The following is a 16,498-nucleotide window of genomic DNA, read 5'->3' on the forward strand; positions in this document are numbered from 1 at the left end:
CGAGCGAGCTCCTACAATGTTGCCAGCATTGTGTGACATTAATGCAGTGTTGGATGTAGCTGCCTCATACGACCTTGAGGCAAGCACACCGGAGCAACGCAGGCAGCTTCTGTCTTCTCTCATCGAGCTCTCACACCAGCTCGACAGCTTCGCGTCGGTGATCTCTGCGTTTCCACCCGCCACCCCACAATAACCAGCCGTCTGCGAACTACCGTAATTCCACGGGGTCCGGAACGACACCGACAGCTGGGTGGCAACCGTAAACGCGCTAGCAATGCACGCGGCCTGGACAGAGAATCAGAAATGGTATGTGGCCATAGACCGTCTTTGGGAAGGTGCAGCGGCATGGCACCGGTATGAAGGCTGGAAGCAGCAGTCATGGGCGGAGTGGAGCTGCAAGCTCATAGCTGCTTTTGGTTGTAATCCTTACCACCTTTCCACCACCACTTCGTCCAACCTGGTCGGTATCGAGGAGCAAGCTCCAGAGGCTTTCCACCTCGAGGCTGCAGCGGTGCGCTGCAGCTTACCACACGAGAAGTTAGACACTTTGTCGATACCCGAAGCAAGTTCACTGCAGCCTGAGGCCGCTACCGAAGTCAGACCTCTTGAAGGGCGTCGCTCCAACGAAACAGCCGCAGAGAATCATCTCGACTGTGCTGCATTGCCCTTCACCGACGCACCCCCATTCGCACACCGAGCTGAAGTGGAGCAACACTTCAAAAGTTCCTCGGAGCCCTCCAGCCGCGCGGCAGAAAGCTTCTCCGCCTGTCCTACGAATAACGTCAGACGCAGGTGCGACACGCCACTGCTGCTCTCAGTACCCGCGCCGGTACGCAACGCCATCATGTCAGTGGAAGAGGCTGATACCAGTCCTCATACAGCTCAGTTAGAGAAGCCAGCCCCAATATCACCTTTACTGAGGCAAGTGGAGATACCAGCATCGCCTATGCTTGAACCGCCTACGGTCATGGCGCCGGTAGAGCCCAAGGTAACCACTGCTGGTCTCACTGACCAAGATCATGAGGAGAAAGTTGGCACTCAAGATGCAGACAGCAACCAATACGATGACAGCTTCACAAAATGTCCTGCCGCAGATGCCAAAACCGGCCGTAAATTATGTTCTCTGCCACACATTTCAGAAGTTGCGTACCCATTCTTGACACAAACCAAGGTACCAAGCGCGTCTTTTGGGATACTCTTTCGGCTACCCTCGTCCGGAGTTCAACGTCTGCCGCTGATTTTGCGGCCCGTCCGAAGCGCGCTGCCAGGTGCATGTTTAGCTGCTTCCCACAGAGAGTCTCTGCATGGCCGAGACCGACCACAACGATGCAGCAAGTCTCGACCTCCCGATAGACTTGTGGAAGACTCTGGCCCCCAGTATCAGCGTGGCCAAGGCCGACCTCCGAGATGCAGCCAGTATATCGACCGCCACATCAACCTTTGGGATACCAGGACTAAATCGCGGCATGGCCAAGAGCGACCAGCTCGAGGCAGCCAGTGCCGTCCACCAGAAACGCTTCCCCCAGACCGTCGCTCCATGTTGCATTGTGGTCCGGGCTGACCACCACGATGCAGCCAAGCCCGCCCACCAGAAACTTTGCCGCCAGCTCCGCGTGCGCGCGCAGTCATGGCCGAGTGTCATGACCAAGAAAGACGCTGGCGCTATGGCGCGCGGGTAGCTAGAGCAAAGAAGAGAAGAACAAAGTCAGAATAAGAACAGCTCGCCCAGGATCGGGTGTTGTCTCTTGTTCTCTGTCTAGTACATCACAATATATATTTTACTACATTCTAATTTTACAATAATGGATGAGCAAATACACATATGCTTAGCATGTCCTATATGGACAGCCAGTGAACGTTCAAAACTTCATGTCGGGTCGGACATCCAGTTCAGACGTCCAGAAAACAGCCATACGGGACATGCATTTTCACACTACATCCATTGGCTCACAGTACATTCATTCGCATTCAGCAGATATTTTGCGTTTTCAGAGGATGTGTAGCATCACAAATTTTAACAGGCATAATCCTGAGTGCCCAGTGCATCCATTACGCTTGTCAGCTCAAAATGCCCTAACCTTGTGAGGGGCCCTCTAAGGTGTTCACCAACAGAGGAGAAATTGACCTTAGGCGATTAGACCTGGCATCTCTCCCTTCCAGGGTATCAGTGGTTTGGTTATTTGCTCCTGCACTGCCCTTTCCAGCCCCAATGAAATGAAAGAGACCCAGGAGAGTGTTGATTGGATATTGGACACTTGACTCACAATGCTAGGCAATAAAACGAAAGACTGTAATCAGTAATCTGTGAATCGTGCTGCAAAATGCATGCCTATGTTCAACCGTTGGTGCCTTTGTGCTATCTCAAACAATATCATTTTTTTGCTTCTTGTCGTAGATACAAGTCACCGACGTCATTGTTTTAAATTATTTCAATTTTTGTGAATTACAAAATCTGAATGGGAGCCAACAGATGGAAACAACGGAGTGGGATTATCAGGGTGAACAGTAGAAGTGCCTCAGGCTGGCTGGCCGTCGTTTCGATAGGAGGACCTTTCTTTTGCGAAGGTGCCGTGTCATTTTTGGCGTGTTAGTTTTAAAGGGGTTAGTGGTGATGTCATCTGGTGGTGGCTTGTGTCCGTGTTGATAAGCGCCATCTGAAAAGCAAAAAAACTATAAAGCAGAGGAGTGCAGTCCTCGCTTCACTTCCTGTCACGTGGTAGTGATTAAAAAGGTTCTCGGAGAGTGGGAGAAGAAAAAAAAGAAAAAAGAGCAAAGTTACAGTGGTCTGCTGTAAAAGTAGTGAACACTTCAGACACTAACAAACAAAAGAGCTTAAAGCTTCGGAGCCGGCAGACGGTCGCTGCGTCCGGCTACCACAAAGGGTTGCCGATGATAGCGGCGTACACCTGTTCCCGAACACCTATGAATGGGACACACAACAAGAAAGCAGTTAAAAACTGGGGGAGAAGCAGGCAGCGTCAAATGTCAAAGCTCAAATGTCAAACGCCAATATGTCAAAGGTAAGCGATACCACATAGAGTCTGAAGAGCGCGTGTTTAATGGGGAAGGTCATTGGCAAACATATGCTTTCAGTGTCCCCGTAGGTGGCCCGCTCAGTGGAATTGATTGAAGAATTCGGCGGTATGTTGACTGACAAAAAGGGAAATTAAGAATGCAAAGGAAATGAGCAACGAGGAAAGAAACACACAAAAACGATAAAAAATAGGAGGGAGAAAAGACCAGGGGAGGGGGGGGAGAGGGTAGGTGGGACGTTAGGGTAAACTGACGGGAAAAAAAGAGAAAAAAAAAGAGAAAGAGAGGAGAAAGACGCAGAGAACTTTCTGGGTCGGCAATGTCCTTAATGATGCACGGTAGGAGTGGTTTTAGAAGCGAGGAAAGAAGAAACAAAATAGCGGGTTAAAGGTTCTAGAAAATATTAACTTCGTTGTTGTATCTAGACACATTCATATCTATAATTCAAATTGAAAAATTTAAAGAGAACAATAATAGTGTGGTATGCAGGCTAGGAGCGATTCACTGTAGTACCAGTTATGTCTATTTCAAGGTTGAACGTATCTTGTCTCTGTAAATATTGCCTCAATTATGCTATGGCTTTCAGTGATTCTAAATTGCCACATGCTACATTGATTCCTGATGGGTGTAGGGACTTGAATTTGTGTATCAAATATGATTTCATGTATTTTCTCTCTCGTGTTGACTGGAAATCAGTTTGTAAAACGTAAAGCTTTGCTCGGTCGAAATTGTGGTTCTGTTCATTGAAGTGACCGGTTACTGCTTTTGGTAAATTGTGCTTTGTGTCTGCACAGTAGCCGCTCAGTCTTACGTGAATCGGCTGCCCAGTTTCGCCTATATATTGTTTTCTACAGGTGGCACACTCAAGATAGTACATTAGGTTGAAGTGCAGGTGAAGCTCGATGTGACCTGGTGAATGTAATCAGATGCTGTGCTTCTGAGGTGGAGCTGGGCCGGCCACAGGAACCAGACATTTTCCTACTCTTTGCTTTAAGTTTTGCTTGAACAAGCATGTCTCTAAGGTTAGCGTTGCGTCTGTAGGTGACTTTAGGCGGTTTGGGAAAGATTTTCATAAGTTTCTGGTTGGTGTTTAGAATTCGATAGTTTTTGTGAGGATGTTGTTTATGTTAGGGAGCGCATTAGAAAAATTTGTAGTGAGAAGAGGTGTAGTTGCTGCTGTTGTGCTTTTGGAGCGTGGTTTGAGTGCTTCATGGCGGTCCAGTTCCAGTGCGTCCGTATAGGCTTTGTCAAAGAAAGTGTTAGGGTGGTTTCTGTCTGATAGTGTTTCTTTTAGGGCGGCAAGTCTGTTTACGCAGTCGCCGTTTTCTACGCATATGCGGGGTAACCTTGTTGCCTGACTCTTGAAAAAGGACTGTTTACAGTGTCTTGGGGGATGGCTTGTATAATCTAAGTATTGTTGCTTCTCAAATGGTTTTTTTTCTACAGAATTGTCTTTAGTACACCATTTTCAAAATATAAGGTCGTGTCTAGAAAGTTGATGTGCTGAGCCGAGGTATCGGAGGTGAACTTTATTGTTGTATGAAATGAGTTTAGGAATGAGGTGAATTTATCTAGATTGTGCTGCCCATGACCCCATATTATAAATATGTCATCTATGTACTGAAGGTATGTGTGAGGTTTGTTCTCATAGTGAGACAAGAATTCGGTTTCCAGAATTCCCATGAATATTTTTGCATAGGTGGGAGAAAATGGGGCACCCATGCTTGTTCCCTGTATTTGAAGGTACTACTTTTCTTCGAATTCAAAGTAGTTATGTGACAGTACTAATTCTAATAGTGTTAAATATACTTCGGTACGATGTTGTGCGCTATGTCGGGATAAGGTTAGCTCAACTGAAGCTAAGCCCTCGTGGGATGGGAATATTCGTATATAAAGCGGTAACATCTAGTGTGATGAGAATGGCGTCTTGTGGTAGAGTACCGTTCTTATTAATTTCCTCTATTATTCTCAGTATGTGGAGTGTATCTTGCTCAAATGACGGTAATGACTTTGGAATTATACCTAGAAAATGATTTATAAATATGGAGAGGTTTTCGGTTGAGGTTTTGTTGTTTGATACTACTGGGTGCCCTGGAATATTGGTGCTGTATAATTCTGCGGATGGTATATTGTGAATATTCAGAAGGAGATAGTACCGCCCCGCTGCTTTGCTGTTTGGTTTCAAGAATTTAAATTCTGATGGAGTTATCAGTTCATCCGCCAAAAGAAATCTAAGCCAGTTGGTAATTGTGGGTGTGTATTGCTCTGTTGGATCGTTGTTCAGGGTTGTTCAGTAGTCTGTAAGCTTCTTGCTTGTACTTTTCTTTTGGCCAGATCACTATGCTTTCTCTCTTATCAGCCACCTTAATTATAATGTCTTCACGTGATTTGAGGCTAGAAATAACGCGGGTTTCGAAAGATGTCAAGTTTTTAGGTTTCTTAGATATTTTAGATTGATTTATTTTTTCTGTAGAGATAGTTCTAAGATGTAAGTCAAGTTCAACTGCTTGTTCTGGTTCAGCGGTCCAGGTAGACTGAGCCCTAAGTGTTCTAGTATCTGTACCTGTTCCGTCGTTTTCGGCGAACAATTGTCTAATACGCATTCGTCGTGAAATTCGGTGAGGTCTCTTTGAAGCTCGAATTTGTTTATTGTATTGTTGGTTGGACAAAAATTAAGGCCTTTACTAAGGACGTTCGTTTTCTCTAGACTTAATGACCCTGATATGTCTACGGCGTTGGACTGCTTTTCGATTTGTATGGAGGTGTCAGTTGTGCTTGGTACTTCTCTGTTTGTGCGGTCAGTTGTTTGTGTGACGAAAGTGGATGCTTGGCGAAGGGCTCCCCAGTTAAAAAACCATTTTATTATTCTGCTTCTGCTTCAATTTTTTCTTCTGCAAACTAAACACGTTTGCAGCTGGTAGTTTATTCCATAATGATGTTCATGAGAATTCAGCCATCAGTTTATCATAGTGAGTGTGTGCCTCAGGCAAAAAACGTTAGTGTTACGGGCAAATATTATTACTATGGGCAATCAGGTCAGTAGATGAGAAGCAGATTGGAGGTAGTGCCTTGGTTATGTATTTATAGAATATGATACCTAAGTTGTAATTGACTAGCTCCGAGATGGTTAAGATGTTATCATGAAGTAGGCATTTACCATAAAAAAGCATCAACTGTTATTAATAATTCTTATTAATTGGTTCTGTAATACTTGAAGGGAAGCCAAATGAGTGTTTCAGGTGTTACCCCAGGACATTATGCCATAATAATATGGGAATGAACAAATGAGTAGTAGAGTGACAGTAATGTGACACGTGTGAAGTATGGAGGAATTTTCATAGGAGAGCAGATAACGTATGCTATTTTCTTTTTGATGTGAGAAATATGATCTATGTATTCAAGTAAGAGTCAATAGAAGTTCCAAAAAAAGGTTAGCAGGGACTGGAAAAAATCGAGTGCGAGCCAAAAGCTAAAGTAGGAAAAGATGCTGAATATTTTTATTGCCATGAAAATACAAATTTAGCTGTGGTTGCGATGATAGCAAACAAGTTCGCACTGCACCAACTTGAAACATTTTTCAAGTCAGTTCTTAGCTCGTGAACAAGAGGTGAAATGCTATTGTTAGATGTAAATATGGTAGTGTCATCAGCATCAGAATGGAATTAGTGGAGGACAGACAGTTGGGAAAATCATTAATATAGATAAAAAATAGGAGCGGTTTCGAAATGGATTCTTGAGGGACACTGATTTTAGTAGATAATTCTTTAGAATACACATTAGATAACGACACAAGTTGAACGCGGTTATCTAGGTATATTTTTAGTAACTCTAAAGTAGGACCACATAGACTGATTGCTTCAAGTTTAGTAAAGAGAATACTATGATTAAAACTGTCGAATGCTTTTGTTAGATCGATGAATACTGATGATGCAAATAAACCTTCGTCAATGATTTTTTTAGTTGATGGGTTAGATGAATGAGTGCCAGATGAGTAGAGAAATGATCCTGAAAGCCGAACTCACAAGGTGACAGAATATTAAATTTCGTAAGGTGATTTGATAGGCGTACTCCTGGTAATTTCTCAAGAACTTTACCAAAAAAGGGCAGAATGTGAATGGGTCGGTAATTATGAATTATTGTGCTATCACCTTTTTTAAGAACTGGGGAAATTCACCGCATTTAAGCTCATTAGGTAACACACCAGCCTTGAATATAAAATGCATAATGAAACACACAATGTCAGAAATTGGGTGCAAAATTAATTTGATATGAGCAGGCAGGACTTCTTCAATTCCTACATTGATGGATTTGAGGTGTTGTATGACACCATATATTTCTTCAGGAGTGGTGGGAAAGAAGCAAAAATAGTGAGAGGCATCTAAGTGGCGTGATTTGTGTGGGAAAGGGTGAGTCAACGCTAAAAAAGTAGGAACTGAAGGCGTCAGCTTTGTGAGTAGGAGAGTTCTATTCAATGTTATAGAATACAATTCTGTCTACGTGGTGTTGAGAATTCCTGTTTGTTGCTAGCGCACGCGAAATTTTTTACTTTTGAGTCAGCGCTCGTGTGATCTGTTTCTTTGTCCTTTGTCTGTGCCGTATTGCATGCCTGAACATGTTAGCTTACCAACTCACTCAGCTTGCTGCATAAATTTTGGATGTATATTGCTGCATGTCGCATGCCTTCAATGTAGGCAAAGAAAGCAATGATCACCTTATATGGCTTCGTACCTAAGCAACATATCCTAGTTGCATACAAAGATTCTGTGTTTGGTTTATTATATATTTTCAATTCCTGAGTATTGGTGCTGCAGTGCCCTGTCCTGTGAGTTAGCTGAATGAAGTACCATGCCTACTCATTAACTTTAGCGGGTTTTTTCACAAGCTGTGAGATAATTGGTTCTTAAAGGGACATTAAAGTCAATTTTTAAGTTGTCATTGATTGTTGGATTAGTGTTTGAGAAACCTCGTAGTGCTTATTTTGTCCCAAGGAAATGCTTATTTTGAAAAAAAAACAATTTTTAGTGGTTGGCACAGCATTAGCACAATTTGAATCGCACGCCTGAAAGGGCTTCATGACATTTGCCTGGCCAAACATTGCATGCCTTTACTGCCTAGCAGCCGGTTCTGGGGTTTTTGCTCTGAAGGCCACATTACACAACACATGTATGTGGCTTTTTTTTTTTTTTTCAAACTTTCCGTTGGAGCAACTTTCATGAGTGCGCAAGGCACACATAGTACTATGTGATAACGAAACTACCACTGAGATGCACCCTCGCAAGCAAGGCACAGCCCTGCAGAAACGAAACTATTGCACAACTCTTGTCGTTCTTCACTGCAAGGTTAAGTTATCTCTCTCTTCTTCTTCTTTTAATGAATCAAACACCCAAGCGGAATTCTGTTATGCCATGCACTGCTTCTTTTTTTTTTAATCATAAGTAGCTTGAATACTAGTGATAATTTGTACTCTGGACTCTTGTTGTGATCGGGCACATTCAAAAACGTCCCACTGGTGGCGCATAGTGTCCTACATTTATCTTAGTCTCTATTGCTAGAGCACTGCTACTGATGATATATTGCTTTAGACATTATCAAACATTGACCTTTCACTCTGACATAAACTTTTTTTTCCCTTTAGTGGCCCTTTAATGTCTTCGTTGGTGGCGGTATTATGCTGGATTTTCGGAGTCTTCACAGACACGCAATTTCATGCTTAACTTCTAAAACGGGGATGCTGAAAAAAGGCGTTTGTTAAGTAGACATTTATTTCATGTGCTCGTGCATTATTAGTAGTGATAATTTTTTCAATTGAGTGCATTAAATCATTATCGTTCTTACAGGGTTCTCTCGTTCCCACTGATCTGATTAGGTGAGTGATATTTATGTTTTACTTGTCCTAGGTATTTCTACATCTCCTGCTCTCTGTGTCAGTGTTGTTAGCCTGTCTGCCTTACTTCCTGTAAAAAAGGTAGACAACACTAAAGAAGAATACAAATTCTACGATTGCCCTCTCGTATTGGGTTGATTGCCAATACGTGTATTTACATCAACTGTTACAAGTGTGTATACTTTTCTCTACCCATTTTTAGGATTGTATAAAATTAATAATGCATTCGCTGTCACCGTATATATGCATGTAGTTTCCTTCTTCTTAACTTGTACTTGCTCATCAACGCTACTCTGACCAAATTGTATTGTATTGTTACTTTTGATGTGGCTGCTTTTTGTGCTTTTCTTTTTGCTCCCACTCCTGTAAAAACCCTCCAAGGGTTAACAGTATGTTGTAAGTAAATAAATAAATACAGAAGAAAGTTCTGAACTGCAAACTGCAGGAACCCCAGAGAGTTGAAATTTCCAGAGCTCTCCATTACGGCATCTCTCATAATTATATGGTGATTTTGGGACCTTAAACTCCAATTATATTATTAGTAATGTAAATGACAATGTTGTTATCTTAGTGAACGCAGTGTGAAGACATTGTTCTGAAGGAAGCTGTTCAATCTTCCTCGGAATAAAAGATGCACATATGTAAAATCATTTTTTCATTTACACATCAAGCCATGTATTTTCTTTCTATGGCAGCCACCCTGGCAAACCAAACTGCCATGGGGAAGTATGTAGCTTTCAGAAGGGGCTCAATGGCAAATTAAATTACAGGAATAGAATGCTGAATTGTGAAATCAGCTCAGCAGACTCTTGCAAGGTGTTGGAAAATTCAGTAAAGGCAAGTTGTAGCACTCTAGTCGACGCGCTTAGTCCCAACTTTTCACAAAACTGCACCGCCACGCGGAAACGTCACTTTCAATCGGGCCCCTTAGTTGTTTTTCACATTCAATGTTACCAGGTTGATTGATGAGCCCCTTGGCAATAGCCCTTAGCTGATAGGTCGCAGCTGCTCAACAATGGCTGTGTGCCAGTTTCAATATCAATGTCAGCAAGTTTATTGATGATGGCTTGGTGGAATCCTTTATTTCTCAGAGAGCGACACATTTCTGTCTTTTTTTATTGCAGCTACATTTTTCTCTTTCTGGAGTTTGACACCGAACAATGCATATTGAAATAATGGCTGCAATTAATGTGACTGTCTTGAATTACACACTGTAATTATAATGGTGGCTCACCTCTCTATGCCTCATTTTTTTTTACTGTGGCCACAAGGGGCATTTTGTTCTTCATTAGATCAACTTTTGGTTATTGCCTTCTGCTTGCAAGAATCCATTACTGCCTCCATCTTGCTCTTTAACTATGTATTTGCTGCACTGTAACGCTGGTTGGTTTTTTTCTGGTGGTAGACATTGAGGCACTAATGCCAATAAATAAATAGTATCATTGTACACTTACTTCATAAAGTATGCGATGTAAGAAGGTATAACATGGAGAGAATCGAACACGCTCTGAAAAACGGAGGAAGCGTCAAAGCAGTGAAGAGGAAACTTGGGATAGGCAAAAGTCGGATGTATGCACTAAGGGACAAAGAAGGCAAAATAACTACCAATATGGATAGGATAGTTAAAATAGCGGAGGAGTTTTACAGAGATCTGTACAGTAGCCGACAACCACGACCTTAATACTATAAGAACTAGCAGTAACCCAGGTGACACCCTACCAGTAATGATAGAAGAAGTCAGAAAAGCTTTGGAGAGCATGCAAAGAGGCAAAGCTGCTGGTGAGGATCAGGTAACATCAGATCTGCTGAAAGATGGAGGACAGATTGTGTTAGAAAAACTAGCCACCCTGTTTATGAGGCGTCTCCTGGCGGGAAGGGTACCAGAGTCTTGGAAGAACGCTAACATCATCTTAATACATAAGAAAGGAGATGACAAGGACTTGAAGAATTACAGGCCGATCAGCTTGCTCTCTGTAGTATACAAGCTATTTACAAAGGTAATTGCTAACAGGGTAAAGAAAACATTAGAATTCAATCAACCAAAGAAACAAGCAGGATTTCGAACAGACTACTCAGCAATCGACCACATTCATACTATAATTCAGGTAATAGAGAAATGCTCAGAATATAACCAACCGCTATACATAGCCTTCATAGATTACGAGAAGGCGTTTGATTCAGTAGAAATATCAGCCGTCATGCAGAGACTGCGGAATCAGGGCATTGATGAAGTATATATAAACATCCTGGAAGAAATCTACAGGGGATCAACTGCTACCATAGTGCTTCATAAAGAAAGCAACAGAATACCAATCAAGAAGGGTGTAAGGCAGGGGGACACAATCTCCCCAATGCTATTTACCGTGTGCTTACAGGAGGTTTTCAGAAGCCTAGAATGGGAACAGTTAGGGATAAGAGTTAATGGAGAATACCTTAGTAACCTGCGCTTCGCCGATGACATTGCATTGCTGAGTAACTCAGGGGACGAATTGCAACTCATGATTACGGAGTTAGACAAGGAGAGCAGAAAGGTGGGTCTTCAAATTAATCTGCAGAAAACGAAAGTAATGTACACCAACCTCGGAAAGGAGCTGCGCTGCGAGATAGGTAATAGTGCACTTGAAGTTGTAAAAGACTATGTCTACTTAGGGCAGGTAATAACCGTAGAGCCTAACCACGAGATTGAAGTAACTAGAAGAATAAAAATGGGGTGGAGTACATTCGGCAAGCACTCTCAAATTATGACAAGTAGATTGCCACTATTCCTCAAGAGGAAGGTATATAACAGCTGTATCTTGCCGGTACTTAGCTATGGAGCAGAAACCTGGAGACTTACAAAGAGGGTTCAGCTTAAATTGAGGACGACGCAGCGAGCAATGGAAAAAAAATGGTAGGTGTAACCTTAAGAGACAAAAAGAGAGCAGAGTGGATTAGGGGGCAAACGGGGGTTAAGGATATCATAGTTGAAATAAAGAAGAGGAAATGGACATGGGCCGGGCATGTAGCGCGTAGACAGGATAACCGCTGGTCATCAAGGGTAACTAACTGGATTCCCAGAGAAGGGAAGCGGGTTAGGGGAAGACAGAAGGTTAGGTGGGCAGATGAGATTAAGAAGTTTGCGGGTATAAATTGGCAGCAGCGAGCAAAGGACCGGGTTAACTGGCGGAACATGGGAGAGGCCTTTGTCCTGCAGTGGACGTAGTCAGGCTGATGATGATAATGATGACACTTACTTCACACTGCTTTCCTGAGAACCTTATCGCTCAGTAATGTGTGCTTATACCGCTACTGTATCATTGTTTTTTGTTTGTTTCGTAGGGACTTGCAAGAGTGTACTGAGCTGAGCAAGCACTTCTTTCAAGATGATGAGCAGAAAGGTAATGCTGCTTGGCACTTGAAATTTGCTTTGAGAGATCAGTACACGCACATATGTTTCATGCATACAAGTAATGGAACATTGACAGAACCTGTCACCCTGCTGCATGTATTGGAGAGTTGGGCAGATGCGGAGGTCAACGTTGATTGCATCGAGTTAACAAGTGACATTGCCTTTATAGTCATAGTTCTCTTTGTTGTTGAATGCGCTGTCATGACATGACACAAGACTAATTGTTGTTTTTGTAGTAAGTGAGGTCGCAATGATGAAGTTCTTAATCAGGTGCTAAAACATAATTTGTAGATTTGGGCGAATACATAGTGAATTTTAGTTCGAAGTGAATTCAAAGCGAATAGTTATTTTGATCGAATAATTTTGAATCGAAATCGAATAGTATATATGACATATAAAGACAAATGGGCATATTTATCATGACCTAACTTCCACAATATTAAAATTTCTAAAAACGGAAATTGAGCCTCTATGCTAATGTAATTTTTTTTCATTCAGAGTAACTCGCAACAACTTTGAGTAGTAGCAGGACTTGACTTTTGGCAGAATGCGAGTCTTAACTGCTTCAAATACGTAACACTTAAAAATGTATTATACTTAGAGCATATAATATAAGCTCTCATAACAAGCTTTTAAGCTTAATAAAATGAATTGATCTTAATAAATTGAAAAGGGGCTGTGCAACACTTCATCATGTAGCCATGGAATGTATTCACTAAAGAAGCTTATTGCCTCATGAATTCAATGCCGCAAAAATTTTTAGAGTCTGTAGAGTCGCCAAGATTTGCCGCAACTTGCAAGTGCATTCTCTCTTCTCTTCCCGATGAGAGCGCTGGAAGCTAAGCAGGGAGAGACGGCACGGGGAAAGAAAATACGTCACGCGTGCTTTCTGAGCTTGTGGAATCATTTGCTTGAGAGAAGAGAGCGATTTTCCGCTGATTTTGAGAATTTATTGTGTATCGCACGTCATGTCTTGTATTATATCAAACAATATATCAAATAGTAGATAATATTGCCGAGACATAGTGCCTGCATTCAAACAACGCGCCCATCACCACGCGCACAGGGACATACATGCGTGCCGTCTAGTGTTGCGCAGAGACGATGATGATAGCACGAAAACGCAGCTGGCCCCTGCTGATGTGCGCCACGCGCTTGGGACTCTTCTTGAAGAAGTAGAAGAAGCAGACATCTTTGGTGTTCGGCTGTAACGTGCTACGACCATAGTTCCTTTGAGTTGTGGGCACAGGTTCGCCCTTTAATAAATACGTTTTATTACACCCCGAGTCCTTCAACATCGTTACATTTCTGGTGGACGTGCTGGGTAATGAATCAAAGCCCTACGAACGCAAGACAGCGTAGCCCCGACCACCAGCGAGTTGATCCTGGGGAGCCGACACCTGTGCATAAGAGGACCAGTCGCCGTCTTCGAGGTGATTCACCAGAATTCAGTCCACTCCACTTCACGCCAAGGGGAACTCAGTCAATGGACGCCGCCACCATGGCAAGTCATGTAACACCAGCCCAAGTGGTGATAAATCAGCCTCACCAGCCACCAGTATTTCATGGCGACTCGTATGAAGACGTAGAAGATTGGCTGAACCTCTTTGAGAGAGTGGCACGTTTGAACGGTTGGGACGAAAGAAGCTCCGCCGCGCATACTTTCTTTGGAGGACTTCGCAAAGATGTGGTATGAGAACCATGAAACCTCCTTTACGACCTGGGTTGAATTTCGGCGACAAGCTCTGGCGACTTATGCCAGCGCGGATCGCAAAGAAAAGGCGTAGGCTGCGCTCGAATCCAGGAATCAACTCACCAACGAAAGTGTCGCAATGTATATCGAGGACATGATCCGCCTGTTCAAGCGCGCAGATTCCCATATGACTGAAGACAAGAAGCTACGCCACCTCTTGCGTGGGGTGAAGCAAGAGCTATTCGCTGTTCTCGTCCGCAACCCACCACGAACAGTTGCGGAGTTTCATACGGAAGCGACAGCCATCGAGAAAACGCCAGAACAGCGGGCTCGACAGTACAATTGAGAAATAAACTATGCACATGCCAATGTCTTCTCTGGACGCCAGCGAAGTGACATGGACGCCCTGCGAGAACTCATCAGGTCGGTGATCAGGGAAGAGCTCAGCAAGTTGCAAGCACCTCACACTAAAGCAACATTGTCTGTCGTCGACGTAGTACGAGACGAACTGAGGCAGATGATACGTGAGCCGGAGCGTGCGCCACAGCCGATCCAACGCATCCCAACGTACTCTGAAGTACTCAGACAACCCGCAGCGCACACCAATGCAGCAGTTGCGATGGCCTCTCGTTGCCCACACACGGTACGCAGCGCACCTCGTCCACTGGAACCGACGGCTACCTACCGGCCACGAGCCCGTGGTGTAGCTCGCTGCGTGGATCAAAGGCCCCGGAACAGTGACATCTGGCGGGACCATGAGTGCAGGCCTTTGTGTTTCCATTGTGGGAAACCTATACACACCACTGTGTGTATAGGTTCTGCCCTTACCGACAGGCAGGATTAAGGGGCTTTTCGTTGTACGCACCATGCCCTCGAAACGGTGAACGGCCAACGGAGATCGAAAAGTACTTGTCCGCGCGCCAGAGCCCACTCCACGCCAACATCAGCCAAGATCGCCGTCGCCCAGGCGATACCGATCACCCAGCCCACGTGCTTCTTTCGCACGGTCTGGGCACCGTTCTACAAGCCCACACCAGGAAAACTGAAGCAAGCGACCTGTGGAGGTGAGGCTTCTGATAACTACAGTTGCGGAGATCCTCCATTACGGTTTCAAGGTGACGATGCTATGTTTACAGAGGATAAGCGCAGCAGTGCGAAGATTACTTCAGATTTGCGGTTGAAAATAGACGGATACGAGCTAAATGCTTTAGTTGACACCGGCGCTGATTATTCGGTAATGAGTCACAAATTGGCAAAGAAACTGAAAAAGGTTGTGACAAAATGGAGTGGGGCACAGATACGCACGGCAGATGGCCACACTGTTACACCGCCCGGCAGATGCACCTCAAGGCTCGAAATAAGAGACTTTACTTACGTTGCTGACTTCATCGTGCTGCCGGACTGTTCAAGGGAGCTTATACTAGGAATGGATTTTCTGCAAGCCAATGGAGCCATAATTAATCTGCGCAGATCCAGTGTAACGTTTTCGATCGAACAAGCTATGTCGGTGGAGGAATCGGAAAAGCGACGTCTTACTGCTCTGCGCGTTGTTGATGATGACGTCACAGTGCCACCACGCTGTAGTGTAATGGTGCTTGTTGAAAATAAGGCATTTTGTGACCATGAAGGAATAGCGGATGGAAACATAGAGCTCTTTTTAAACAAAGGAATTTGCGTGGCGAGGGGTGTTGTTCACTTAAGGGATGGCCGCTCAGTTGTCCTCTTTACGAATTTTGGGAATGAATGTCAGCACATCGCGCAAGGTATGGCTATCGCCTATTTCCACGAGTTCTGCATGGCGACTGAACTATGCAATTTAGCGACAACGCCAACCACTCCACAAGAGACCTGCAACGTCGACGCATCAGTTAACGTCAACCATGGGCTCCCAGAATATCAAAAGAAACGATTGTTCGCCCTTATAAAAGAGTTTTCGAACTGCTTTTCAACGTCCTCTGTGGTGCGACGCATGGCTATTGCAAAACACAGGATTATAACAGAAGAAGCCACGAGACCGATTTACCAACACCCATATCGAGTATCGCAAAAGGAAAGAGACGTCATCAAGAATCAAGTGGAGGAGATACTTTCAGATGACGTGATCCAGCCTTCCAGCAGTTCATGGGCGTCTCCCGTAGTGCTTGTTAAAAAGAAAGATAACAGCCTTCGATTCTGCGTCGACTATCGGAAACTGAACAGCGTAACGAAACGGGATGTATACCCTCTGCCGCGTATCGATGATACACTCGATCGACTACGCAGTGCGAAATACTTCTCCTCCCTTGATCTCAAGAGCGGATATTGGCAAATTGAGGTGGATGAGTGCGACCGTGAAAAGACGGCATTCATAACCCCAGACGGCCTCTACGAATTTAAAGCGCTTCCATTCGGCCTGTGCACAGCGCCAGCTACGTTTCAGAGAATGATCGACGCTGTTTTCGCGGGACTGAAATGGCAGTCCTGCTTGGTGTACTTGGATGACGTCGTATTTTCCGCTAAA

The 16,498-nt window shown here is 44.0% G+C and overlaps 1 protein-coding gene across 1 annotated transcript in view; it reads left to right on the plus strand.

Moving 5' to 3' along the window:
• The window catches only part of LOC119176530 (uncharacterized), a 196,611-nt gene that overhangs the window by 67,799 nt on the left and 112,314 nt on the right, over window positions 1–16,498 (plus strand). Inside the window, exons 10-11 of the mRNA XM_075877830.1 lie at window positions 8,871–8,899; window positions 12,236–12,294. Of these exons, the coding sequence (XP_075733945.1) occupies window positions 8,871–8,899; window positions 12,236–12,294 (88 nt within the window). The remainder of the gene's footprint in view (window positions 1–8,870; window positions 8,900–12,235; window positions 12,295–16,498) is intronic.

Source organism: Rhipicephalus microplus, chromosome X (assembly GCF_043290135.1).
Source record: "Rhipicephalus microplus isolate Deutch F79 chromosome X, USDA_Rmic, whole genome shotgun sequence".
NCBI lineage: Eukaryota > Metazoa > Arthropoda > Arachnida > Ixodida > Ixodidae > Rhipicephalus > Rhipicephalus microplus.